Source organism: Poecile atricapillus, chromosome 3 (genome assembly GCF_030490865.1).
Source record: "Poecile atricapillus isolate bPoeAtr1 chromosome 3, bPoeAtr1.hap1, whole genome shotgun sequence".
Taxonomy (NCBI): Eukaryota; Metazoa; Chordata; class Aves; order Passeriformes; family Paridae; genus Poecile; species Poecile atricapillus.
Genome location: NC_081251.1, coordinates 58,745,039 through 58,772,255, shown reverse-complemented (window position 1 = coordinate 58,772,255; position 27,217 = coordinate 58,745,039). Strand labels below are relative to the sequence as shown.

The 27,217-nt window shown below is 39.0% G+C and overlaps 1 protein-coding gene across 1 annotated transcript in view; it reads right to left on the bottom strand.

Annotated features, from left to right (window-relative positions):
* The window catches only part of ESR1 (estrogen receptor 1), a 161,132-nt gene that overhangs the window by 76,427 nt on the left and 57,488 nt on the right, over positions 1–27,217 (bottom strand). Inside the window, exon 3 of the mRNA XM_058835083.1 lies at positions 524–714. Within this exon, the coding sequence (XP_058691066.1) occupies positions 524–714 (191 nt within the window). The remainder of the gene's footprint in view (positions 1–523; positions 715–27,217) is intronic.

Genomic DNA, 27,217 nt, shown 5'->3' with positions numbered 1-27,217 from the left:
AAATAATATTTCATCAAGGAACCATTCTTTTTCAATAGTGACTCTCAAAAGACATCTAGCATCTTTAAGGAATTGAGATTAGGACTGAACCATCTGGCTAACGGAGCACTAAATTAAGATTAATAAATCAATCAGCATGAATTAATCATCTGACAGAGAATTCTCAAAAAAATGCCTTGGATAAGAGGAGAGATATGCTTAGCCTGAAAGTGTGATCATCTTGATCCAACATGGATTTTAAATTAAATGTCTCACTACCACCAAGATCAGATATACTAAAGCAAAGATGATATAGAAAAGCTTTGCTTTTCCTCATTAATGTTGGATTAATAATAACGTATTTTATACCTGCTAAAAGCATTCATCAAGTACAGAGCTAAAACTGTGTTGGAGAGCACAACAACTGCTAATGAAAACCCAGTAAATGTCATTGTCCCGGGGTCAGGCTGGAATCACAAGTGTCTTCAGTTTCCTCGAGACTAAAAGGTCTAAAAGGGTAAAGGTGACTTGAACAGCTCATTACCTTGAATACTCCTTTTGAAGAAGGCTTTGCAGCCCTCGCAGGACCAGACCCCGTAGTGGTAGCCTGAGGCGTAGTCGTTGCAGACGGCACAGTACCGGGTTTCCTTGGTGGACTCCATGGACAGGCTCCCCTTCTCCGTGGTACTGGACATCCTCTCCCGGATGCCGTGGCGCCTGTTATCAGAGCTCGGCCTGTTGATAGCAAAAACAACAAACAAAAAACAAAAAAAAACAAGCATAGTTCTTTCAGGGAAGTCAAGCTTCATCCGCTGCTTCAGGTTGTAAGAAAGACGTCTTGCTTGCTTGAAAACAACCGATACGCAAAAAAAAAATTATCTACTGCCCTCTCTCTTAGTTGGAAAGTTGCAGAATTAGTAAGATACAGGGCAATTTCTCATAAATCAGCCTGGAGTTATTGGGCATTGTACCTTGAAAAATAAAAAAGCTATTTGATAAATTAACCAAATTTTTAACAATAAAAAGAAATACCAAAAATAAACAGCACTATTTTGTGTACCTGCTCCCATCCAAAGGTTTCAGCATAACTGCAATATCAGCAGCTAGGCTGAGAATCTGAGTCAAAAATCACTTATGATTGCACCTGAATTAGTTTAATTATTAACTTAAACTGTTATATTATATACACCTAAATTATTAACCAAGCTGTTTTCAAGTGTTACTGTCCAATTAGAGATGAAAGCTTCCCCTCACTTGTCAAGATCTAATACTGCACAAAAATGTGCCTTTTCTCATTACAATACCACTTTCAGAAAAGTTAAGAAGCTGTTTTAGCACAACAAAAAAAAAAAAACCATATTGAAAATTGTTCCCTAAAAATTTTTGTTCCAGTGACACAGATGTTACCACATGTGTACTAGACATGCCCATGACCAGCATGTGCAGGACGATGTGCAGATGAAAACCAAACAGATCTATCTGTAAATGACAATGAATTCACATGCACTGAACCTCTTAAGAGGTTATTATGGGTAGCTGCTGCAGGTGTGCTACGCAAAGCTGAGAGGATGTGAAATTGCCTAGGGAATCACCAGTGAACTCTGGGATTGCCCCTGGAAGGCAAACAGTTCTTGCAAAACATGCTTTCCAGTAAGAGTCTGTGCTAAAAATTGTCCAGGAGACAAATACCAGGGGGTGTGACACCACCAGACAAGCTAAAGCATGAAGAATCCTACTCTTAATAGTAATTATCCACTTACATGCATGCTTTAATTGCTGATTAGTAAACAGGTGGCTTTTATCTCCCCAGAGTCTCAATATTTTCTCAAATAAACATATCCTGGTTTTGAACCTAGAAGACTCTTTCAGATTTCTTCCTACATACATAATTTTGCCTTATACCCTTATAAAGCACAGCAAAACTTGCTGTGCTTTGATGAACCAAGACATCTGGCACCAACCACACCTTCCTGCTCCAAACCTGTACTCCCCAGCAGCTTTCTGATTTCTTTAGGCATGCTCTACTATCTCATCTAATATAAGTTCCCTAACATCTCCTGCTGCAGTACCTCTCAACTGCTTTCTGCCAGCCAAAGGTACCTGGACACACTCACATTTCCTCTCTGCCATCTCCTTAAGACTTTATATATATAATTTCTGTCCCCAAATATGATATTAATTTAAAGCTTTTCAATGAAAATATATCAGTTATTAGAGGAACATGAGGCTTTACCAAGTTAGCAGAAACTGCTAGTGGCATCATTCAGGAAAACTTCATTTTTTAAACCCAATGTTTAAATGCCAAGACTTATATATCAGCTAATTTTGAACACTTACTTAAATAACCTTTTTACTTTACTTGGAACTTGCACAGAAGTGAAGAATTGTAAAGGGTTAAATGCTGACATGACACATCTCTTGTTTTTTAGTGAGACAGGGAAAGTGGAGAATGTCACAATTGACAATGTGATCCTATTAAACTAGGCAAGGAAAAAAAAAATCCTTAAATATTTTAGATGTTAGCATGTAAAAAATTAAAAATTTAAAATGTACCAAAACTAATACAGTGTCATTAATCAATTATTATGGATACAACACATACATTATACATATAACTACCTTTTACCTTTTCCAGCCCAACAAACACAGCTAATATTTTTTATTCTTCTCAAGGTCCTGACCCTTCTTTTGAATATGCTTTATGCCAGTGCCTCAGTTAATTGACTTATTTTTTTTCTTTACTGAGCACTGACTGATCAAAGCAGTTGTTCTTATCTTCTCCACCCCATTCTCATGTGTCTGCAACTTTATCACCTCTGTCAGTGTAAGTTTAAATAAACCATGTTGAGGCTTCTTTAAAATACATACTCACAGGTGCACATAACTGGAAGAATGTTTTAAATATTTGAAGCAATCCAGAAAGCAATCTAATAAGAGTCAATATAATTTTAACAGCAATAGACTAATCCATTAAGTATACATGATGACTTGATAGATATTCATAATTTTTGAATTTTTTTTTAAAACTAATACAAATATGCATGTTATACAAGATAAGGTTCCCAGAATTATTTTCATATCCATAAAAAGCACAAAGAAATTAAAACTTTGCATTTTAAAAAACAGTATGGAAAAAAATTAAAGTTTCAAAACAATTTCATATTTTTGCAGATGTGTAGCAGTTTTCCAGCATCACATGCTTACTAAAGCAATCCTAGTTTCCCAGTTGAATACAAAAGAAAACCTTTTCATAGATAAAACCAAAATTAAGAAATACCAGAAAGTATCAGTCATCACTATCAGTCCAGATAAATTAAATTTTCATACTTTTTCAGATCAAGCCTAGGTTCACAAACACATTTTTATTGAAGTTATACTTAGGAAAGATGAAAAATTACTCAAAAATTATCTTTAAAAAAAAAAAGGTTTTTCTAATGTAGAGAAAATAAATAAATTCATTAAATATGTGCACTCCAAAGAAAATAAGCTGCATGAAAGAACATTCCTTCCTAAGAACGAAGATGCAGTAAAAACAGATATCTTTCCATGCTTGTGTGGAGTCTGTCCCACAGGTCCTGTCCATCCTCAGTCACAGGAGGCTCCTTTTCCACAGGCAGGCTGGAGGCAGAAGCAATAGGAGAGCTTGTTCCCTGCAGGATTCCCAGTGTCCATGGTCCCAGGGATCCCAGGGAAGCTCTGATGCTGCTCACACCTGCTGCTCGCAATGCCCACACATGACAAATCTGACTTGGGCCTCCCTCGCCTCCCTGCACACAAACTGGCAGCATGGAGAGAGCACTATAAATCTGTTAACACAGGCTTAACAAAGCCAAAGGAATCTAAAGATGACCTTGCTGCTTCCCGCCCTCAGAATCAGTTCCACACCAGCAGCACTTGAGAGAGGTTTTGCAAACTGGCCCTGCAGAGTCATCACATTCAGGCTTTGGTCAACCACAGTGGGAAGCACACTAAAATACCCCTAGCCCCATATTCCCCAAAAATTACATTCTTTCCATTTATACAGTGGAAATAAAAGCTGGTAATAAATTAAGTCAAGTAATTATCAGAGGAGGTGAGGAGAAAAACTTTTTGTGAAACGAGGATCCCAATAATAGAGATTGCTAAATCAAAATAACATATCAGATTTCATCCAGAAACCAGCTGCTAGTTAGTGTACATCACAGACCACTGATGCTGTGTCCTGACAAAACATAACAGTATGCTCTTCATCCAGTTTTCAGTTGGTCTTCTGGAGAACATAGCACAACAACCTAACCCAGCTTAATGACTTTGGCAAGACCATCATTCCCAAAGTACAAGAGCAGAACCTTTTCTGCAATTCCCTTTGTAACCTATGCAAACAGTAACAAAAAAATAAAAGACTAAAAGATCTTCCCAACTATGTTTACCAAAAAAACCCACAAATCACAAAGAAAGAAAACCCCAGATAAAGCCCTCACTCCAAGGCCTGCACAAAACCAGAATAGATCAGAAATCTAAAAAAACCCCAGAATTTACTGCATATTTCCAAATGTAATAACACAACAGACATAAAATGGAAAGTGTTTGGAACCTACAGAGCAGAACAAACTTGTCTTCCACACTCCCTTTCATGTTTCACACTTCGATGAGTGTGTAAGGGAAAAAGACATCTCTGCTTTGTACATTCATTCATCATCTGCAGCTCTGAATCAGAGATTATTAACCTTATATTGACTGCAAAGTAAAAAGAAGTGTGCATGAGACAATTACAGTTTTATAAGGTAAACTCAGGTTTTTTACATCAAGAGAATCTGACTGGCAGGCAGAATGAATTTAGGATAGTCCAAAGTACACAAGCCATGCAACAGTGAGGTTAAGGCCCAACTTATTCACAACGCCAGCTTTACCTGAAATAAGAGGTATCATAGTAGGAGGGCTTCAGGTGAAAATTATATAAATATTCTTAGAAGACACCTTGAGAAATTCTAGTTTTCTGAATTTTTTTTCAAAGACTACACTCTAACCTGCAGCTGCTGAGTCTTTCTTACCAGAATGCCTGAAATTTCCCAGGGTAAGGTGTCTCAAAACTAGTGGTCATTTCAAAAGCAGTCACGATCTAGTACAAATGCTTTTCCACACATTTGACTTATTATAACACCATTCTGCCATTCCATATAAAATTAATCTGCTGTTTTAAAGTGAACTTCTGTATGGGGCAAAATGTTTATGAAATACTATTTGAACAGATCTAAGTGCTTGAAAAAACTTACGAGACATCTCAAGAACTCAAGTACTGCAATAGGACTGACCAAGCATATAAATAAAGATAAAATTGCCACATTAAGGACCTCGAAACTGTACTCTCAAAGTATCTCAAGTTAATCTGAAAAAGAATCATATGGCATCTAAATGAAAACATTGGCTTAAAAAAGTATCAAAAAATGTCTAGGGCTGTAATTAAGCTAACTACAACCTGACAATGGAGAGAGAAAGTCTTACATGAAGTTGTATCTCAAATGGACAGAATCACAGGATATTTTAGGCCAGATAGAATCTTTGGGACATGACCACATGCCAAGCCAGCTTTGTCAGAAGACAGGCTACACAGCCATGAAGGTGGGCTCCAGCAATGGGACAGAAACTGGCATCGTTCCTTGGTTGATACTCCACTGGTGGTTAAGTTCAGCTAGGGCTCACCCTGAGACCTCCCTGTCGATGATTCCTGATCCATGGCTCTGAGCACATGCAACACACTCAACTAAATTCTCTTCCTCCCCAAAACAGGGTGGTTTTGTCTATGACACCATAAGAGAACTCTTGCATAGCTCCTGACCCATGCCTTGGGTCAGGAGAAGACCACTTAACCTGCCAAACACTGCCTGGGAGTATGAAGCTATTCAGCAGTGAGAGCCATCATGCTGATCTTTGCACCACACCCTGGCTTTTTTTAGGTAACTAAAATATATGCAGAGCTTTCTTGTGACAGTTGATGATGATCAGCAATGTCCCTGGGTGTAGCATCAAAACCAAGAGTAGTAAGCATTTCCCTTAGACAACAGTGATGTCCCTTCCAGCTTAGTGCCTCACTAAACTTGACACTCACATTCACCAACAGTTTCTGAATAGGATAAACGTAGCTGGGAAAGTTTGACACTCCTAGGTGAAAAGAAGCTGTAGGATGAGGAAGAGCTGCCTTTAATTCATACCTCTAAATGGAATGCATGGCTAGCTCATTCTCTTCCCTTTCCCACAGCCCTGACAGCTGTCTGTGCCTTCACAAGTCCTTCTGTCAAGGGAAATACAAATTGTAACCAGGAAGACCACCAGATCAGAGTTGCACAGCAGCTCCTTTGACACCTAGACAAGACAGGAGGAGACCATCCTGAGAGAGAAATGCTCCTCTGGTCACTTATTAAATTCATGGCTTTTTGCTCATGTCTTGTCTCCTCCTTTGGGGTGAGTGCAGGGACACCTCAACAGGACTACTAGCATATAAATCCCCAAGCTGATGTAGTGAATGGATGAGGTGAAGAAATATTGACATAAAAAAATGAGGAGAGATAATATGAAGAACTACTTTAAAAATAACAGAAGATATATATGAAGGCCAAATAAGAATGACAAGGAAACCAAATGAAAACCGACTGGCCCCATTGCAGAAAAAGAAAAAAATATAACTGACATAAGAGAAATGTACGAAAAATCAATGAAAATAAAGTTACATGAAAGTTGAATAATCAAATAATCTTTAAATGCTGACGGTATTTCACAGTGTATCAGAAAACATATTCAGAAGACATTGACATGTTTTCTTTAGAACTAAAATAAAATACAGTTTAATTTGGCAACTTAAATTTAAAAACTTATGTAAAATATCTTTGTATTGACCGAGAAACAGTAGTGCTGAAGACAAGCTCTGGCAACATGAAAACAAAAGCTTATCTTCTTAGGTCATCAAAACTTCTTATTTGACATGAAATTAAACATTTCCTTTGGCATTAGTTTTGTCATCTTCCTTCATTCTTAACTCTGGTTAATTTTAAAATGAGTGATTGAAATGCTACATTTGGATATGCCAAAACTAAACCACTCCATGTGTGCAGCAAAATGACCTCTAGAACTATCTAAAGTCAGTATAAATTTGCACATTCTTTCAGTCCCTTAAAGCTTCATTTTTGATAAATTTGATTTTATTCTCAGATCTATCAGTAATATTTGCAGGCTGCATTGAAGTCTAGAGAGATGTGCTTATGCACTGTCAGTGAGTGGCCCACATCTCCAGCCACATTTCCTGGAGGTTCTACTGATGGGAGGGTAAAGAAGCCCAGACTACTTGTTCAAGTGTATAATACCCGAATTTGGATGTTTTCAATACTTCCCTCTCCCATACTTCCAGTAAGTTGGATTAGTTTTCCATGGCTTACCCATCAGCTAAAAATTATGCAGTGGATTCCCTTGAAAAAATACAAGTTTGCCCAGCTTTCTGAAAAATGTGGAAGTTTTTCTTGGGAAGTGAGGGATGGATTCAAAATAGGAAAGAGCTCAGTCTATTTGTCAATTTTATGGGTCTGAAATTTAAATTCATACCAAAAAAATCTTTCAAATAAATACTGAGAAATTGATTCTCTTTCATTCTGTTTCTCAGTGCTGTTGGCATCTAAACTACAGCTCACTCAGAGGGTCATTTTCATTTTTCTTAAGTAAAGAATGGTGGTGTAGCTGCACTTTGTGGAATAGCCCAAAATTGAAACAGTTTTGAAGCAATAGCAATTTTCTGGGGTTTTTTTCCCTATGCAGAGAAGTTTAATAATTTCCTTCTGTACATAAGGTGAATGCAGTAACACCCACACATATTCCTTATACGAGTATACCTTAAAAAAAGTTTAAGATTTTAAACACAGAATGGTTGAACTGTACCTTGCAAATGTTATTCAAACCTTCATTTATCTGTCCTGTGTATATGTATGCTATCTTTAATTACGTGACCATACTTTTCAAAGGGCAACAGCTCATTAGTGCACGAAATAAAAAGGAATTTATTAACTGAGCAGCTACTCTGTCTGTGAGGACTTTTTTCCATGACTGTTCAGTGTCTGGTGCCTTCCTATCAGCACATTGTCCGAATTCAGAATTAATTTCCTCCCAGTATTTCCATGCCCCTGTAGCAATTTAGCAGCTGGCAGGTCCTAATGAATGTATTTTTCCAATCAATATTCTTCTATGTTGAAAGGTGAGAGAGACTGGTGAGAGAGACTAAGGTCAAAAGTATATAGTAAGTTATGGGCAACCTGAGTTTTTAAGTACTCACCATTAAATAGGTTTTGAATTCTCAGAGTGTTACTTTTCTTGTCTGCAATTGCAAGAGCAAATGTTCAACACTTAAATTAATCAGACTGTAGGACTTCCATTCTGCACAAGAAAAAAATTACAACACCAGAATGCTTGTGAAGAGTTTGATGTAAATGATTTCTGATCTCTACAGAAGCATTTGTGGCAGAATTAGTCAGAAAGTTAGTTTTTCAGGCCAGAAAATCAGCTGCTTCCACACAATAATTTTTGCCTCTTTCCTTTTTTAGTTACCAGCCTTTGGATAAAATGAGTAGAGAATTTACAGTGACATATTCCACTATAGAAGTATGACACATTCCATAGATGATCATTTTCATATATTGGAATGGCAGCGCACTTATAATTACCTTATAAATATGGAAATAATTATAATAATAATCACAAAGACACAAAATAAGGTTTGCACCGGTCACCTTATCTTGGGCTTAATAAAATTACAAGTTTGCAAATAATAGTTTTTTGCCATGTAGCTTCTCACCTTTTAAAGAGGACATCTAGGAAAACAAAAATGTTACCTTTCTTGCCTCTCAGAGTCACAGACAGCAGAGCAGGGCCATGTTGGTGGACCCCTCACTTGTGTTAATGCAGCATGGGATGACAGATCACCCATTCAGCAGCAGAGGAAGGATATCAGTGACACCCACTAACTACTGTATGTAGTGACACTACAAGTCCTTTTTTCCACTCTATTTTAGGAGAAGTAAAAGCTCTTAGCTCTTAGAGGCTGCTGCCACTGCTGCCAGTGGGAGCCTCTGCTCTGTCCCCCCACAGATGTTCTTCGTCTACCTCTCTCATTTGGTCCATCCAGCCTCACTTGTCCCATTCTTACACTCACCTTCACCTTTGGGCTTTCCCTTCCAGCCTCATCTCCCTGTCTAGAAAGGACAAACATCCGTCCTCTGGTGCCTGGCCTGACTGCCTGGCTACTTCCCTGATGCCCAGACTCCCTGCAGGCATTTCATCCAAAGCTCTCCTCTCTCTCTCTCTCTCTCTCTCTCTCTCTCACCACTCATTTTCTTCATGTCCTGGATTGGACGGCTCCACTCTTCTCCCTCTCTACCCCAGCAACCCAGTCTGCCATGATTATTCAACTTCTGTAATATTTATATATAATCCTTTTTCCTCCTGTGACCTGACCCAGCAGTTGCATAAGCACATACTGAGATTTGTAACTAAAGAAGATTTAAGGGACCTTAGTATTGCCATCTCTTGACCACATAGAACTCATTAATCATAAAAGTACATAACTATATATTTTTACCAAGGCTGAATTTAAAATTTTTGCAATCCTGTGGTGAGCAGTTCTTTATAAGTGCTATCAACTATCAATAAGACAAACTATGAAGTTTTTCAAGTCAGTCCTACTAGAATTAAAAAATAAATATTAAAAATATCACAAATATTTCTTTGTAATACCTGTAAACTAATTTAATATGTAAGGTATTGTAAGGTTATATGTAAGGTTATGAAATGTCATTTATGTAGAGGGCCTCACCTTATATGATTAGCAATTCTGTCTTTTCTCCCCTGGAGAAGGACTGCTTCTCTTAGAAGACAAGCCTTCAGAGTAACCATTCCCCATAGTCTGAGGTTTTGTTTGCCAGTACATTTCGCCCATGGGATAAAATGAAGGCCAGAAATACATCTTAGAAGAACCAATTAAGAAATGCCATGCAAGCCATAATGTGTGATAAATTCCATACTATTTTATGCCAGAATTTAATTTCTGAAATAAGAAAAAGCATTATTCTCCTATTAATATTTTGAAGACTACTTAAATCACCACAGAAATCTAGTTTCTGCAAAGAAAAAGTTCAGACAAGAAAATTTCTCTCCTTCAATTTTCAAGGAAAAAATATTTACAGTGGGATTTCCACTTTGCAGAAATATTGATTTTTTAAAAATTTGACAGAAATATAGTCAAACACCAAAACTTTTCTTTTCCTGCAATGCACATTCACAATGAAAAAAAACATGTACATAACCAGCACAAAAAATAAGGTACTGTTCTACCTTGTTAAACAGAAGGAGAAATTGCTGAGATCTCTACCAGCAGCCAAACCTACAGTCTCAATGTGACTTAAGTAATGTCAACAGACCCACAGAAATTTTATAGTCTGCACTCACTGTATAGTAGCATCCAGTAAAGCACAGGCAGATCACTTAGAAGACTGTACATCTAGACCTGCCCTACAGGAACTTGTTTTAACTTGCCTTTACAATATTTCCAATTATTAAGCCTCTCTCTGTGAATGGTTTGCTGCATCACTACCTCATGGCCAGCCCAAGTTCTCTGATGGAAATAAAGCTAATTTTCCCTCAGCTATTTCCAGTCAGCCTGGAGAAAAATTCAGATGCTTCTCTCTTGGTACACATTTTCCTATCCCTTTCCTGCCACACCACCCACTCTGTCTCCATCCTTTCTTTAAGTCTTCCTTTTAATTCTCCTGCTCTCATGAGGATGTTGCTTGCCCCTTAGTGTGCATAAAAATATGGAAGATGCCCTGCCAATCTCTCTTAAAACAGCATATTGTCCTGTTCATGTGTTTTTCTGTTCACAGAATAAAATCTGCCTTTTCTGCAAGAGATTACTCTGGTTTGTATTTCACTTATGATCTTCTCTTTCACTTAGACTATTTCTTATTCTGATGTTCTTTTCTCTACTTAGTAATTCTCCAGTTACTGTACTTGTTCACTTCCCAAAGGCCAGATAGTGCTCTGATCCTTAGAAATTGAGAAATATTTAATGTTTCAGATTCTGTTGTGGTAAGCAGCACTAGAAAAATGTTCTCTTACATACTTACATTTCAAGTGACCCATTTACAGACCTCTGCTACTTGTAACAACTGGCAAATAACTTTTGATTATTTAAAAATTTATGTTATTGCCTGATCTGTAGAGTAAAATCTCTGCAAATTATTGGTTTTGTGTATCTTTTGAATCCCTGCTCATTGGATAATCCCTCTACTCTTTAAGGAATACCAGTGGGGAAAAAAAAATCTATCTAATTCCCTAGGATATAAAATGATGACTGGTCAGATTGCTTAGGGTTTTTCTGCCCATTTCTACATCCTGCCAAGCACAGTTTTGCCTGGGCACGATCTGTCCCTGGCACCATCTCTCAGTCCCAGACTCTGCTTCATGAATACTCATATAATCTGAGGAACCTCATTCCACTCTCTTAAAGCATGCCAAATTTGACGAAAAAGCTGCTGACAAAGTGTCCCTGGGCTCTGCATAAGATATGATTTTCTGGCAGCAATACCAAGCTCCTGTGTGGCTGTGTGGCTCTGGAGACAGGAGCAGCAGGGCCACAGGAGTGTGGCAATGAGCTGTGCCCACAAGTGTGCCAAAGTGGAGTGCTCAGCAGGCAAACACTCTGGAAGCGTGCACTTAGGATATCTCACTTGAGTATAAACAATCTGAAGAATAAAAGGTTTGAAAAGCTGAAAGCATTAACAAACCAAAAGGCCAGCTTCAGCTAACAGTCTCATGTACATCCTATACAGCTTTCATGCTTTTAGAAATTCCCAGTCATCCTTGTCTCTACTATTCTATCCCTCAAGGACTTGGCTAGAAATTGCACCCCTGCATTTCTTATAAAAGTCTTAGAATTCTAATATGGCTTTTGTGAAAAGGCTGAGGTTTATCCTTTCATAACACATCAAGAGGAAGTACTTTCTCCAGGTTTCACTCTAGTAAAACTTTTCCAAAATTACCCAGACACCAGGCTATTTTTTTTTTTTATTTTTTTTTTTTAATGCTCAGATAAACTAGCACAGTCCAACTATCTGCAAGGAAAAGGTTAAGTGCACTCAATAGATTGGAAAATGGTATTTCAGGAACTGCTGTCAAATTCTTACACTTACCTCCAAACAATTTCAAAGGTAAGTAGCAGCGAAAATGCAGGAATCAGTCATAAATCTTTCTTTAGTGCTTTTATAGAACTTCTAAGTGCTCATGTGATCATGAGGCAAGCCCTCTTTCCAAATATTTAGGATACACACATTGTTTAACCAATTATCCAAAGGTTCATTAAATTCCTTGGAAAATCTTTCAAAGATCAACCATAAACTATTTTTAAGAAAAATGCTTGAAATATTTACATTTTCTCCTTTAAATCACCCTCAAAAATTGTTAACTAGGAATGCTAATTGCAAAATACAACATTATAATTTAGATACCATTGTTTCAAAAATTCCAACCAAAACCAATCTAATATGTCAACTTACATTTCTTTAGAATGAAATCTTAAAATGTTACTTTAAGGACCATACTGCATTTCAAAATGAACTTTTGAAACAAAACACTGGTACAGCCACATGTGGTCACAACAAAGAAATCTGAGGGCTCTAGGCCACAGGAAAATAAACCTTGGTGAAATAAAAAACTACTTAAAGTAGTGCTTTGAAGTTCATCAAAGTGCATGCAGACCTCTTGAAACGGCTAGAGAAGAGACAAAAACATTTTCCCAAACAGATTACCACCATCCCCAAGAAACTCTGAGCCAGCTGCTTGCAAGAGTACAGAAAGGAATGACTTGGCAAGGGTGCCAAATCCAAAAACACAATGGGCAGCAGAGAAGGAATGAGGCACTTGGGAAAATCTGACACCTGCTTGTAAGAATGCTTGAGTATTTGACCCAGCAAATAAGGTTTATCCTCGTTTTTAGCCCAAAAATCCCTAGGAAAAGAGCCTCTGCAGTCCCTTGGACTAACAGTACATAGTTCAGGGCCCAGAGAAAAACAGTTCCTGAACATACAGTCCCATTTGTGCTTAAGCCAATTTCATCAAATCAAACTAATAAATACACACATTTAGGGTAAAATTTTGGGAAGATTGTTATGGGAGTTATTGAAAAACCCCTGAAGGACAATACATCAGTCACAGTCAGCATGATTTCATGAGAGCAAAGTCTTGCTTTTCAAACTTAATCTCCTTTTATGACAAGATAACAAACCTAGCTGATCAAGGGAAGCCAGTTGACATAATCTTTTCAGATTTTAGTAAAGCTTTATATATGGTTTGCCACAGTGTCTTCTGGACACCACGTCCTGCTCATGGCTGGATAAAATCATGAGATGTGTGAGCAACTGGCTCATGTGTCAAGCACAAAGGGTTATAGTGAATGGGGTGACATCAGACTGGTGACTGGTCACTTGTATGGTAACACAGGGTTCCTGCAGAGAGACCTAAATAAATTAGAGGGCAGTACCATCACCAACTTTAAGAAGTTCAACAAAGGAAAGTGTTGGATTCTGGATTTGGGATGGGACAACCCTGGATGTACAGACAGACTGAGCAGTGAGATGCTGGAGAGCAGTGCCATGGAAAGGTACCTGGGGGTCCTGGTCCATGACAAGTTGAACACGAGCCAGCAGTGCCCTGGCAGCCAGGAGGGCCAACCCTGTCCTGGGGGACATCAGGCACAGCATCAGAGCTGGGCAAGGGAGGGGATTGTCCTGCTCTGCTCTGAGCTGGGGCAGCCTCACCTCCAGTGCTGGGGGCAGTTCAGGGTGCCACAATGTCAGAAAGATATAAAGCTATTAGCATCCAAAGCAGGGTGACCAAGATGGTGAAGGGCCTTGAGGGGAAGCCTCATCAGCTGAGGTAACTTGGCCTGCTCAGCCTGGAGGAGACTGAGGGGGGACCTCATTGCAGTTACAGATTCCTCATGAGGGTAAGAGACGGGGCAGGCACTGATCTCTTCTCTGGGGCGACCAGTGACAGGACCCAAGGGAATGCCCTGAAGTTGTTTTAGGAGCAGTTTAGTTTAGATTTTAGGAAAAGGCTCTTGACCCAAAGAGTCAAGAGCTCTCTTCCTACAGATTTCTGGGACAAAAACAAGGAGCTGAAGATAAACCTTATTTGCTGGGGCAAATACTCAATATATCAGACTGAGCACTGGAACAGCTCCCCAGGGAAGCGGTCACAGCACCAAGCCTAACAGAGTGACAGAAGTTACCTTTGGACAATGCTCTCAGGAACACGGTGTAAATCTTGGGGTTGTCATGTGCAGGGCCAGGAGTTCGATGATCCCTGTGGGCCCCTTCCAACCCAGGACACTATTATTCTATGATTCTATTGGTACATGTACAAGGAATTTGCCTCCCAGACATTTAAATATGACTTGAAAGTCATATACTTGAAAGTATAACAAAGGTAACTGATGGGGAAAAAAGCCCACGGCCTAGTGTAACCAATCAAAGGACAGGTGAAAAAAGCCTGATGAAGGCAGCCAAACACAAATTATGTCAAGTTCCAGCCTTGGACAGCCTGGACCCTAGTAGGGGAAATGCAGACCTTACAGAAGCAGGCTTTATTTGTCCTTTCAGTCTAAATGGAAGCAAGATGGATGCACAGAAATAAGATACCTCACAAAATCATGGTAGTTTGTGAGGAAACATTGATCCAGCTGAAGTATTTGACTTACACTATTCCTCTGGAAATTGCTGAATTCAACTTTGCATGCCAAGTCATTCTGTGAATAATAATGAACAGAAAACCATGAGATAAACATGCTAGAGTTTGACAGACAGCAGTGGAGTCTGTCAACACCATATACTCTAGTTCTTAGGTGTGTCCTAGCTTTTTAAGGCCAGACCCTGTTAACACACAGTGACATAAAATATAATTATCGATTATGTATGTCATAGAGGTTCTCCAGAACCTGAAAATTAGATATGCTAGAAATATCATAGAATCACAGAATTTTGGTTGGAAGGGACTTTAAAGATCATCTTTCCAACCTTCCATCCATGGACAGGGATATCTTCCACTAGCCAGGCTACTCAGAGCCCTTTCCAGCCTGGTCTTGAGCATCTCCAGGGATGGGGAGTTCAGAACCATGTAAGAAATAATAAGAAACAGAACCTGAGCAGATTATTATAGAAAGGCCACAATTTGAGACACCCCCACCAAGCGGATTTTCAATATTATTTGATTTCTCAGATTCTACAGCTCTCCTTTCAAACAAGGACAGCCATAAACATTCAGCATCTCTCTAAGTAACTCTTGGACATCACCTCTGAAAATTTAGGGTTAAAGGCTACAAAGGCTGTAATTTTTTCTTTATGTCCAAAGCATAGAAACTGTAAACTGCTGCCAGACAGGCAGTCTGGCTCTCCTTTCATTTCTGAACATAAATGTTGAGGCCCAGAGTAGAAAATTAATGCTGTTCAAAATACAGTCACAAGCCTTGAGATGGGAGGAGGCCAGAAAATGCAAAGTGAAGAAGGAAGTATCTCAACTATGTGGTCACACTGGTTTATTAATCCAGCCACAGGAATTGTGACCAGTAATGTGACAGGGGAAAAAAATACTCCTTCAGTGGCAGCTTTCAGTTCATCAGATCAATAGTTACACTACAACAGAATAAAGAGCAGATTGAAAAACTAGACTCTTTTGCTCATTCCTCTAGATCTTCTCCTTCCTGCAGATCTTCCTTTGTGTGCAGATTTCCTAGTAATCAGATCTGAGTAGAAAATAGTAAGTTTTACATACCCAAATTCTCTAAATTATTCCAAAGTAGTTGAATTATTTATTCAGATAACATTCACAGATTAATTTGCATATGCTGACTGTGCAATCAAGAGAAAGCAAAGAGAACATGGCTCATGAAAGGTAGGAAATACATTCATGTAGCCAACTGTACATGTTTGTAATACAGCTTGTTGATGTATTTTTGGGGTAACCTGCAACAATATCTGAGAAATTAGGTCAATGAGAAATACATAAACTTGCCTCTTGTGTTGGTGATAATTTTATTTCAATACATTAAAGAGTTGTTTTTCACTTTGGCAAATCCATATCATCTATTTGAGCCATTTCTTATTCCTCACAGCAACACAGAATGTTCTTCACAGGTGCCACAACATAACACCTCATTAATCTTCTCACTTTTTATTGTTGGTAGACAGTAATTGCTCCCTGCCCTTTAAGGTACAAAGGAAGGAAAAAGTCTATTAGACAAATTAATGCAGAATTAAATGTACAGCATTGTGGACATAACAGCCACACTTCTGTCATGACGTTTTAAAATATATTACCCATTCATATGGGAGACACCTAATACCAGTCTACTAGACACCAGGGACTCCTGCTGAATATTCATATTCCAGGTATGCATGCCTCTTGTAAATGAAGTGGAAAATAATCTGCCCAGGTTTGAACTTCTGTTTGTTGCATAATACAGTTGAATGGCTAACTGTTGCAGAAAACCCATCTATTTACGCATTTCTAGCTAAAATATTCTTTGTTGCATACAGCTGAATGTTGAAGTGGATGTTGCACTATGCTTAGCACAACAAACCTATTAACCCACCATGGTCCAGTCCAAACCTTGGCAGGAAAGCAGCAGCTCAGTGGAGCTGAAGCTGGCAGCTGATGGCAGTGCATCCCTCCTCAAATCTGCTCTGGGAAGACCAGCAGGATCCTATCCCAGCCCCACAGCTTCTCATGGTACTAGACCTGCAAAAGCCAGCAGCTATAACAACTTTCACCAGAAAACCCCAAAATATTTCGCATTTCCTCACACCTAAATGGTGCCAAGAGCCTACAACACTGTTTCAGACATTAGTCTCCCAGAAAATGACCTGAAGAAGTGGCAAGTTAGGAGAAAACACCAGGTTCTCATCTAAGCTTACCGTGGTATAAATACGATGAAAATTAATGCTTGATTTTCAAATAGTCCATGTATTCAAAAATATATCTGCATGTGGTGTAGTACCAGGTCCTACACTTGGGTCACAATAATCCCACGCATCACTACAGGCCTGGGGCAGAGTGGCTCAAGAGCTCCTCAGTGGACAGGGACTTGGGGGTGCTGGATGACAGGTGCTGTGCTCAGGTGGCCAAGAAGGCCAATGGTATCCTGGCTTGGATTTGGAATAGTGTGGCCAGCAGGAGCAGGGTAATGATTGGTCTCCTGTACTTGACACCGGTGAGGCCACACCTCTAATCCTGCGTCTGGTTGTGGGCCACTCACTTCAAAAAGGAATGTGCTGGAGAAAGTCCAAGAAAGGGGGTAAGTCTCATGAGGAACAGCTGAGGGAAATGGGGTTATTTACTCTGAGAAGACTCTCTACAGCTGCCTGAAGAGGGTTGAAGTGAAGCAGGGGTCAGTCTTTTCTGCCCTGTCTCAAGTGAAAGGGCAAGAGGAAATGACATTAAGTTATGTCAGAGGAGATTCCAAAAATATTAAAAAAAAAAAAAAACCACCAAAGAAGTGGTTAGGCATTGGAATAAGTTGCCCAAAGAGGTGAGGAAGTCACTGTCTCAAGTGTTCAAGAGGCATCTGGATTTGGCACTTGAGGATATGGTTTAGGGGTGATTATGGTGATGCTGGGTTGACGGTTGGACTGGATGATCTTGAAGGTCTTTTCCAGCCTTGATCATTCTGTGATTCTGTGGTATCAAAAGTGTTCTATAAGACAAATAGGAAGATATTTCAATTATTGCCCATGAACTCCTGCTCTTTAATTTACTTCTGGCTTGGTTTTCATTTAGTTCGAATTAATAAAAATATTTTGAAACATCAGTAAGTTCTAAAATTGTACTTTCTTCTTCAGTTCTATCTAGCAACATAGTCACCTTATTTCACGTATGTATTTATGTGAATTTACAGGTCACAAAGTTAAATAATTCTAAATAATTATTGTCTCTTGCCAAATCCAGAATCCAAAACCAGCTTCAGTCAGGTCATGTTGAAAAGTATAACACATAAAATGGAAAGATAAGCCAACAGTGTGTAGATTCTGAATGAATAAGTCGTAACTGTTTCTTCATTCTCCAGCCTCAGCACTGTCCCACAAACCCCAGTGGGAATTGCCATATGAGACATATTCTTGATTCCTGTTTTCACTTGCTGATAACCCTGGTAACCTTGCTGGAGAACCCTCTGCATTCCTGCCCAAGAGCTCGGCTCCCTTCCAGCTGCACTCTTTGGATCACACAACCCTCAAGAATGGAACAGTGGTGCAAGTGTACACACAGCAGCAGGCTTGGAAAGGTAACTACACAGAACTCTTCATCAGGACCAAAGAGAAAGCTTGCTACTACATGTGCTAGTGAGTCAGAAGATGAGACAAAGGTGTAGGGAAGGAGAGAGAGAATTACTTACTGATAAGGGGCAGCTCTGCAAATGCACAAAAAAACAAAACCAGGCACCAACTCTGAGCTGAGCTTTTAATGTATGAATAAGTACCTGCAAGTAGGTTTTGGTTTATTAAATTTGATTCATTTTCAAAGCACCTTCTAAAAAAATTATTTTGATTCTTTTTTGTTTAAAGAGACAGGAGGTATTTTTTTCTGAACCTGTCAGATAGAGTTCGCTTAAATCCTTTGATATATGTGTGCAAATGCAAAAGGCAAAAAGGTTATATTCTCAGACAAGAAATTGAAGTGGCTCAAACTTTTTCCTAAGACCTTAAGCAATTGTTACTAGTATTTTGAAATAAAAAGTAAAAAAAAATAAAAATGGCAATTTCAAGTTTAGCAGCAAGATTCCTAATGCATTATCTACTTCTACTTTAAAATTCATCGATTCTCAGACATACTCTGTAACTACAAGATAGCCTTGCTAAATTAATGAATCACAAGAGTTTGACCATTTGTTATGGATGCTCTCATCATCACAAATTCATTTGGTCAAAAATACAGTTGAAATTAGGGCTTATAGATCATATCTATGCAAAATCATATTTAATAGTAATTACTCCAGTGCAGTGATAATTCCATTCAGTATTAGACTTCAGCTAACAGGATAAGGATTAATATAATCTGAGTATCTCAACTGGTACAGAATTTCAAACCTATCTCAGGGCCTCTGATTGCGAGGACAAATTGATTTTTTATTGCATCTTTTACATCTTGTTCCTTCTACAGAGGAGCTGTGCATATGTCTAATGGTAGAAACAACACCCCATATCTTCAGAACATCCAAGGATTAAACAAAGAAAATAGCTTGAAAGTGCTGAGAGTGACAAAATTAAAATCTAAAGAATAGAAGCAGCTCTTCAATTCATTTTTCCTCCTGCAAATTTTAGTGCAGAGCCTACCACAGACCAAAAAAAGATTTATTTTTTTTAAAAAAAACAACACAATTGGACAGCATGCACCAATCACTTCCCAGCTGCAGAAATGCCAGTTCTAAACCTTTCTGCAGTGATTCTTAAGTAATGATTCATAGTATACAGTAAATGAAGCTTCCATTCCTTGACTATGCTGGGACAACTGAGGTTTACAATAAAACTAGTGATTTCAGATTTATTAAGCACTGAAATACTTTACTACATTTCCATTAGATACATATTTCTTTTTTTATTTCTACTTAGCCTGTTTTCATTGGACTAACTTACGTCTGGCATTACACTTTTCAAGGAGTCTCAGTTCTCAAAAGAACAGTCTTTAATCTCTCACATTTAGAGAGAGCATGTTGCAATGAAAACTCTGGCTTTGAATCTGGGATGCAGGATTGCCCACAGAACAGAAGTCTTGCCCTTATTTTTTAAAATTTGTCCTCTGATGTCATCAGAAAAGGATCAAGTAGTTGGCAGGCACATACCTGAGGAATTTCTCTGGGACAAGGAGAACTTCCCCAAGTAATCTGGTATCAAATTGACCGTAACAAAGAATACCTGCAGACTTCATCCATTTTAGGCTGCTACATGACACAAACATGGCTCTCATCAGAATTCATGAAATGAATTTTGGGGACCTGTTCTCATTTATTTCTTACTATGTATCAAACAAGACAAATCATTTTGCACTTCTCTGGTTTTTAGTTCTGGAATAACCTGGAAGAACCGTGCAGAAGTGGGGCCAGTCTCTTGGGCAATGCAGCTTTCAGGTCACTTGTTATTTCCAGACAGATCCACATTTGTTGACAATAAAGTGAATTAGACAGAGAGGAAACAAGGCATTTATGAGTCAGAAAATGGGTCATACATGAAAACAGCTTGAAGTTATTAATACCTAAAGATGCCATTTAAGAAATTATTAAAAAGCTGGTGCTATCCATACAACAACATTTTAAATCTTGTTGAAAAGATAGTCTTCATCCTAAGTAATATTCTTAAATGCTTTTGAAAAAAAAGAAAAGGGGGAATGGTGGGGCAGGAGGGGGTTTACAGAGAGCATTTAGTATTTGCTTATGTACTGATTTTTGTGCCAAAATGTATCCCTCTCTCTGAAGAGCAAGATCTTCAGTGCTTTGCTGAAATAAAACCAGGAAAATCCCTCTTCTCAAATTTGAATTCCTATTCTTAAATAAAGAATAAAATTAACTGAAGGTCATATCCAAGAGTTCATGTCAAAGAAAAATTAACTCCTTGATTCTGTGCAGTCATCTCTTACCTACCTATAGAATAAATAAATGCAAGGTAGCTGAACATACAATTCCTTACAAGGACTGAAGTGGAAATATATAGATGCTCCATTCTTTCTGAGAAATATGCTGGGTATGTGTGTTTAGCAAGCTTGTAAACAATTTTTTGTTCCATTTAGATACTGTATCTAGTAATACCATGGCTAGTTACTAAATCTATACTCACTGACTGAGCGCCTACTCAACATTTTAGTTCTTTTCCACCCTTACTCATACGTAGCCTCATACCTTCTTTCTTAGTGGAGCTTGCTATGGAAACAGTCCTGTCGATTTTTCACACCTGATTTTCAGTTCATTATTACAGATGGGCACTTTACAGACACCAGTAAATGTTTACAGGGGTCCTGTATGGTAAAACAGCAGTGTCTTCGTTTCACATGTTAGGATATTAGGCAGAGAGAGAGAGATCTGTGCACACAAATCTAGTTCTGGCATGTCTCAGCTTTAGGAAGGATGCTGTTATGATCTCACCCATAACTTTATTTTCTCTGTGCATATGAGAAATACCAAAGCTTTAAGGAATTAAAATAATCAAAATCCAATCCGTCATCATGAGTGGCATTTGTTTCAGGAGTGATGGAAGCTCACGTGTACAGCACCAACATCGGCCACATCGGGCCTTTGATCAAACCAACAGCTGGGCTAATCCATTGCCTTCTGGCTAAATCTGTAACAGACAGCAACAAAATGCAAGAGGTGCACATATCTGTTGGCAGGAAGATTGTTCTACATGGCCAGCTCCATAGCCCCTGTTTCTCACTGTGAGCCTTTTTATTTCTCTGTGCTTTTCTAACACGCACTTGCCCTGTTTCAGTCATGTTTACAGCCCATTCCCGGTCCAAGTCACATTGCCTGAGAACATTTAAATTCCACTATTTATCTCCAGTTCAGACTTCTGAAGTTTCTTCTTCAGCTTTTTCAGTTCTGGAGGTTGTCCTTCATCTTACTTTTGCAGTTCATCTCAAACTCTTTCAGGAACTTATATGTTATCTATTTTCTACTACTGGAGCACTCCCTCATCCTCCCCATGTTCTGTCTCACAGCTCACTACAGCCTGCTACAGCACCTCACTGGAAATTCAGTCTCTACTTCACCAGACCCACCAGATTTCTGCACTGGCCCCATCCTGTTCTTCATTGAGACCACCTTTATTTTCTCCTCAGCCCATCTTCCCACACTGCAAACTCAGTTTTTTATTGCATTTTGCTGATGTGACTTTTTCCAAACACAAAAGAAAGGCACTAAAAGCACAAGAGAGACCCATTTTCTCAATCCCAGTGAAATGCAATACGGGCTGCACAGATGAACTATCAGGTGGATGGAAAATGACTTCTAGTCTCAACAGACTTTTATCAGCAGCTGAAATTCGGCAAGCTTGCAGCAGTATTCATGGGCAATCAATACTGGGGTGAATATCTCACTAACAATAGAGATGCAGGGAGAAACTGCACCCCTATCAAGTTAATGACAGATACCAAACTAGGGGACAGGGAACATGAAGAGTGGTGGATTTGCTGCAGAGCAAAACTCCCAATAAGGTGGACCTCAACAGGCTGGAGAAATGACCCAGCAGGAATCTCATGAATTTGAGCACTGGAAAACACAGAGCAATGCACCTGGAATAGAATAAACCCCTGCAGAAATACAGCAGGGGCTGGGCTGTACTAATGAACATCTACAGGAGGCTGTGAGCAGAGCTGGCTCCCCTGTCCTTGGCAGTTGCAAAGCTGATTCCACTTTGGGGCTTCCAAGCTGAAGTCCTTTGACAAACTGGAGCAAGTCCAGGGACAGCCACTAGGATGAGGAGGGGGCTGGAACAAATGGCATATGAGGAGATGCTGAGGGAACTAGACTTGTTCAGTTTTCCAAAGAGAAGGCTAAGGCAGGATTTACTGCTGTCTTCAACAGTATAATGGGACGCTTTAAAGGAAGCAGAGCCAGACTCTTCTCAGAACACACCATGAAAGAACAAGAGACGCCCAACACATCTTTGGGTGAAGAATATTCTAATTATATATTAGGGAAAACTTTTTCACAGTGAAAGTGGTTCAGCACTGTAACAGATTGCCCTGGCTGGATGTGCCATTCCTGGGTATCTACAAAGCACAACTGGATAAGGGCCCAAAAAACCTCATCTAGATTTGAAGTGAGCCTTGCTTTGAGCAAGATGTTGACCAGATAATCTTCAAACTTACTTGCCCATTCAAACTTACATTACTCTGTGATTCTCATCACTCAGTAAACTGCCCCTGCCCACAGTAATATTTGCAGAGAAAATCCTTTTGAAATGTCATGCAGCTGTGCGATGAAGCAACTTCACATATTTTGTCAGAGAAGGATGCTCCTGCAATCAGGTCAATATGCAATCACCGAGAAAGGGTGGAGCATGTATGGCAGATCAAATTTCATATAATTCATCTATCCAATGCAAAAAAATTCCCACTGTGAACAGTGAGGTATTTCAAGAGTTTGTAGCTCAAATTTGAGCAAAATGTTTGGGGAAGAATTAAAGAAAAATAACCCTGATTTGACAGTATTCCCCCACTACCAAGTATCAGGTGTATGTATACCTATAATGCAACTGTGTCTGGGATGTTCAGTGAAAAGGTTACGGGGTTTTTCCAATGAGTATAGCAAATCTTTATGTTCTCTTCACGATACCTAGAAATTTGAGCCATTTTTGTCAAAATGCATTTTAAAAAATTTACCTGAGGCAATGATCTAACATGGAAAATATAAGTCAAAGCTAAATATAAGTAAGCAAAAAAGAGAGGAACCCAGTCAGACTTAACAATAAATAGTCTTAGTAGAACTGCCAGTAAATAAAGTTGAGTTTTATTCTGGGATGTTTAAAAATTTCTCTGTAAAATCAGATTTACTTCCACTTCATTTGGTCTTTTTTATGTCTTGAATCAAGGAAAAAGTAGTACCAATTCACTGAAATGCAACCTGAAAATATCTGACTCCTTAAAATGGCATACATCTGGCAGATATTCTTGCATCCTAACTGGTTCTGATATTATTGCCATTAAACATTCAGCTATGTTATTTTATATGGGTTTCTATCTCACCATCTTTCTCCTTGAACATAATTAGAATACTCTCACCACTTCCAGGGTTTGCATGCTTTATCTCTAGTTGATATTTCTGTAGATTAAAATTATGATTATATTTCTCATAGCATGGCAAAAATAAACTAACATACTTTTCAACCCATAAATTTTAAAGAATCCAAACCACAAAAAGGTATTGCAAGGTAATAAATCTGCTGCAGTGGCTCATGTGTTGGCAACATACATATTTTTCCTTGCTTGTGGTTATCAATATGGCTGAAGGACAAAGTATCATTTTACTGCAGGATGGAAGCAAACAGACAAAGCTGCCCTTTGACATACTAGTTCCCCAAAGATGACTAGATTTGCTGTGCACTCTCAGACAGAGTCTTCTTTGCCACAGCTACAGTTTCCTGAAGATAAGGGTTCTGTGATATGTAATTTGAAACAGGGATCTCACTGTCAAGTCCAAGTTGCAACCAATAATGAAAGCTGGAAACACTAATTTTAATTAATTTCTTTTAGACACCAACTGATACAAGTTATTCCGTAATAATAACTAGATACTGCTTAATCAAGATGGCTCAGCAAGCAAAATGTTTTAAGAATATTTACTGGCTTTATAAACTGAAAACAGCTATTACAGGGTACTATGTGACATTTTATTTTTGCCAAAGATCAGGTTTTATAGTACTTTTCTTCAACAGTAAAATTAAATTACAAATTTTTAGAATTACCACCTTCCAAACTTCCATCTGTTTACAGATCAACTTGAAGAAGGAAAAAAAGTTCCTAAACACCAGAATATGTCAATGAAAAGCTGGAATGCACAAAGCTCTGCCTGGGGATGGATGTGGAGCCCTATGTGAATTTACAGGTCAGATTAAAGGGATGGCAGGGACAGGTGACATTATAGTGGAGGTCTGCTACAGGCCACCTTACCAAGAAGGTCCAGAGGAGGACCATAAGGATGATCAGAAGAATGCAGCACCCCTCCTGTGAAGAGAGACTGAGAGAGCTCAGGCTGTTCAGCCTGGAGAAGAGACCTTATAGCAACATCCCAGTACCTCAAGGAAGCCTAGAAGAAAGCCAGAGAGGAACTTTTCACAAGGGCATGGACAAGGGGGAATGACCTCAAACGGAAAGAGAGTCAGTTTAGACTGGATATTAGGAAGAAATTCTTTGCTATGAGAGTGATGAGGCACTGGAGCAGGTTGGAGAAGTTTTGAATGCCTCATCCCTGGAAGTGGTCAAGGCAAGGTTGGATGGAGCTCTGAGCAATCTGGTCTAGTGTAAGGTGTCCCTGCCCATGCCAGGTAACTTGGAACTAGTCTTCCCTTTCAAACCTATTCCATGACTCTCTGATCTTCCACTGATTTTTGAATGACCAGATCTTACCTCACAGGCCTGAATTACATTTAAAAGGAAAAAAAAAAAAAAAAAAAGAAAGTAGAAGGGAAATAGAAAGAAAGCAGTAGGTTCTACATATTTCAATTTTAGCAGAACTATATGCAAAAAACACTGTGAAGACTATTTGGAAAGCTGTTATGAGCTTCCCAGTCTTGTGATTTAAGATCTGGGGCCTAAATCTTAAGCCACATTTTCTACTACAGCTGCTGCTTTCTGCACAGCATCTTCCTAATTATTTTTATTTATCATGAGCTGAGCCTTTTCCTGTGTTGTTGTAAATTTCCCTTCCCTCTTCTTCCAGCTTTGATGTCCCCTTTGTAGTATCCTAGAAAGTTTTATATAGCCATCTTTTAGCAGCACAAATCAGTACTGGATTAGGCTGCAGTGATCAAAGCACTGTTTCTACATGATAGCAAGTACTAAAAGAGGGAGAAAAGACTGGAAGTAGAAAAGAAATTTGCACTGGACATTTGCACTGCAGATTGCTAAGAAACTGGAAAAAACCTTCAATGGAAGAATACAGGTTTTCCCTTATAATCAGTTAAAAGTAGTTTCCTTAGTATGAAAATAGTATGATCGAGGTGAGAAAACCCCACACTGCTTACTCACATAGCTTATGAATGCAAGAGGAAATGCAGCCCGGTGCTGCCTTGATGCTCACTGGTCTGTCATGCTCAGAGGGAGAGAAGGTTCTACCCTGTAGCATTCAACAGTTACCTGTCGCTGATTCTGCTGCCTGGCTCCTGGGAAGGTCAGTTCTGGCAGCTGACAGCATTGTGGGACAGCAGCACGTGGAACCAGAATGTGACACATTCCACCCATGTTGTCTAACATGAGGGAAACCACAACTTTCAGCCTTTAATGCTACTTTTCACTTTTACCAATGGTTTCCATGCAGTGAGCCATCTTTTCTTATTTATATAGGTTCTGGCTGTTGTGTCATCATTTAAGACTGCAATGGTTGGAAGACCACTGCAATTGTTATGTACATGTATCAAAAAGGATTTACATTTAGGATAGTCATATTTAAGCTCTCTGTCTTCTGAGAACCATATTCCTTTTTTCTAGTAAAGGGTTAAAACACCTAAATCATTCCTGAATCCAATCTTATCAATATCTTATCAAGTAAAAGATTTATGATCTTGTCTCCAGCAGGTATCACTCAGGCATTCATAGTCTTGCACAAGAATATCTTGAGTGAGATGAAGTAAGAAGCCTCCCAGCAACTGGAATCTGAGCTTGGCAGAAAAGCAGAAATGCCTTGCCTTGCCCAGTGTCACATTGATCAGGGCTCCTAATGAGCTGTGGTAAATTATAACCTTTTGCAAGTCACTGGAAAGGCCACTCAGCCTCAGATGTGACTTCTCCCTGTACAGCAAATTTTACGAACAGTCCCTGCAATGAATGCAATGAAAACAGCACTTCAAATGAGAATGTTGAAGGACAGCATCTCTGCTCTAATCTCTGTTCTGATGCCTGAATAGATAATAGAAAACTCCATGCAGACAGACCAGCGAGCTCATGATTTGTTTCTGTGTTCCATTGTCAACAATAACAAATGACAAAAATTTCCAAAATCTCAATTTTTTAGGAAATGTGGATGCACTTCAGTTGCAGGAGTCTTCTCTTGTGGTTTTTTGGAGCAATGCCTTAGATCTGGTCAGCCTATCTTGGTGGTTTAATAAAAAATGCTGGCATCTGATGTTCACTTGGCAATTGCTGAAGAAGCTGATGCCAGCAACTAATGCTTTCCGTATCAGAGCAGATATGGCCAGCAGTGTTTGTTGTTTCAATAGCCTCAGAGCAAGAGTGATCAAGGCCAGTGACACAGAGACAATTCCCTGTCTCCCTCTCAAAGGACATAATGCAGTGTCTATGTGAAGGAATATTACAGAGCATGACTGTTTTGGTTCTTCACAGGAGATGTATGGGTGGGATAAATTTCACATAACTTTGGATATCACTGGGTATCCATAGTCATCCAGTAGCTATCTGGAAGAGAATGTAGCCATTTTATATAATATAGGAAGATAAACTTGCCTTTCTTAAGCCTAATGCA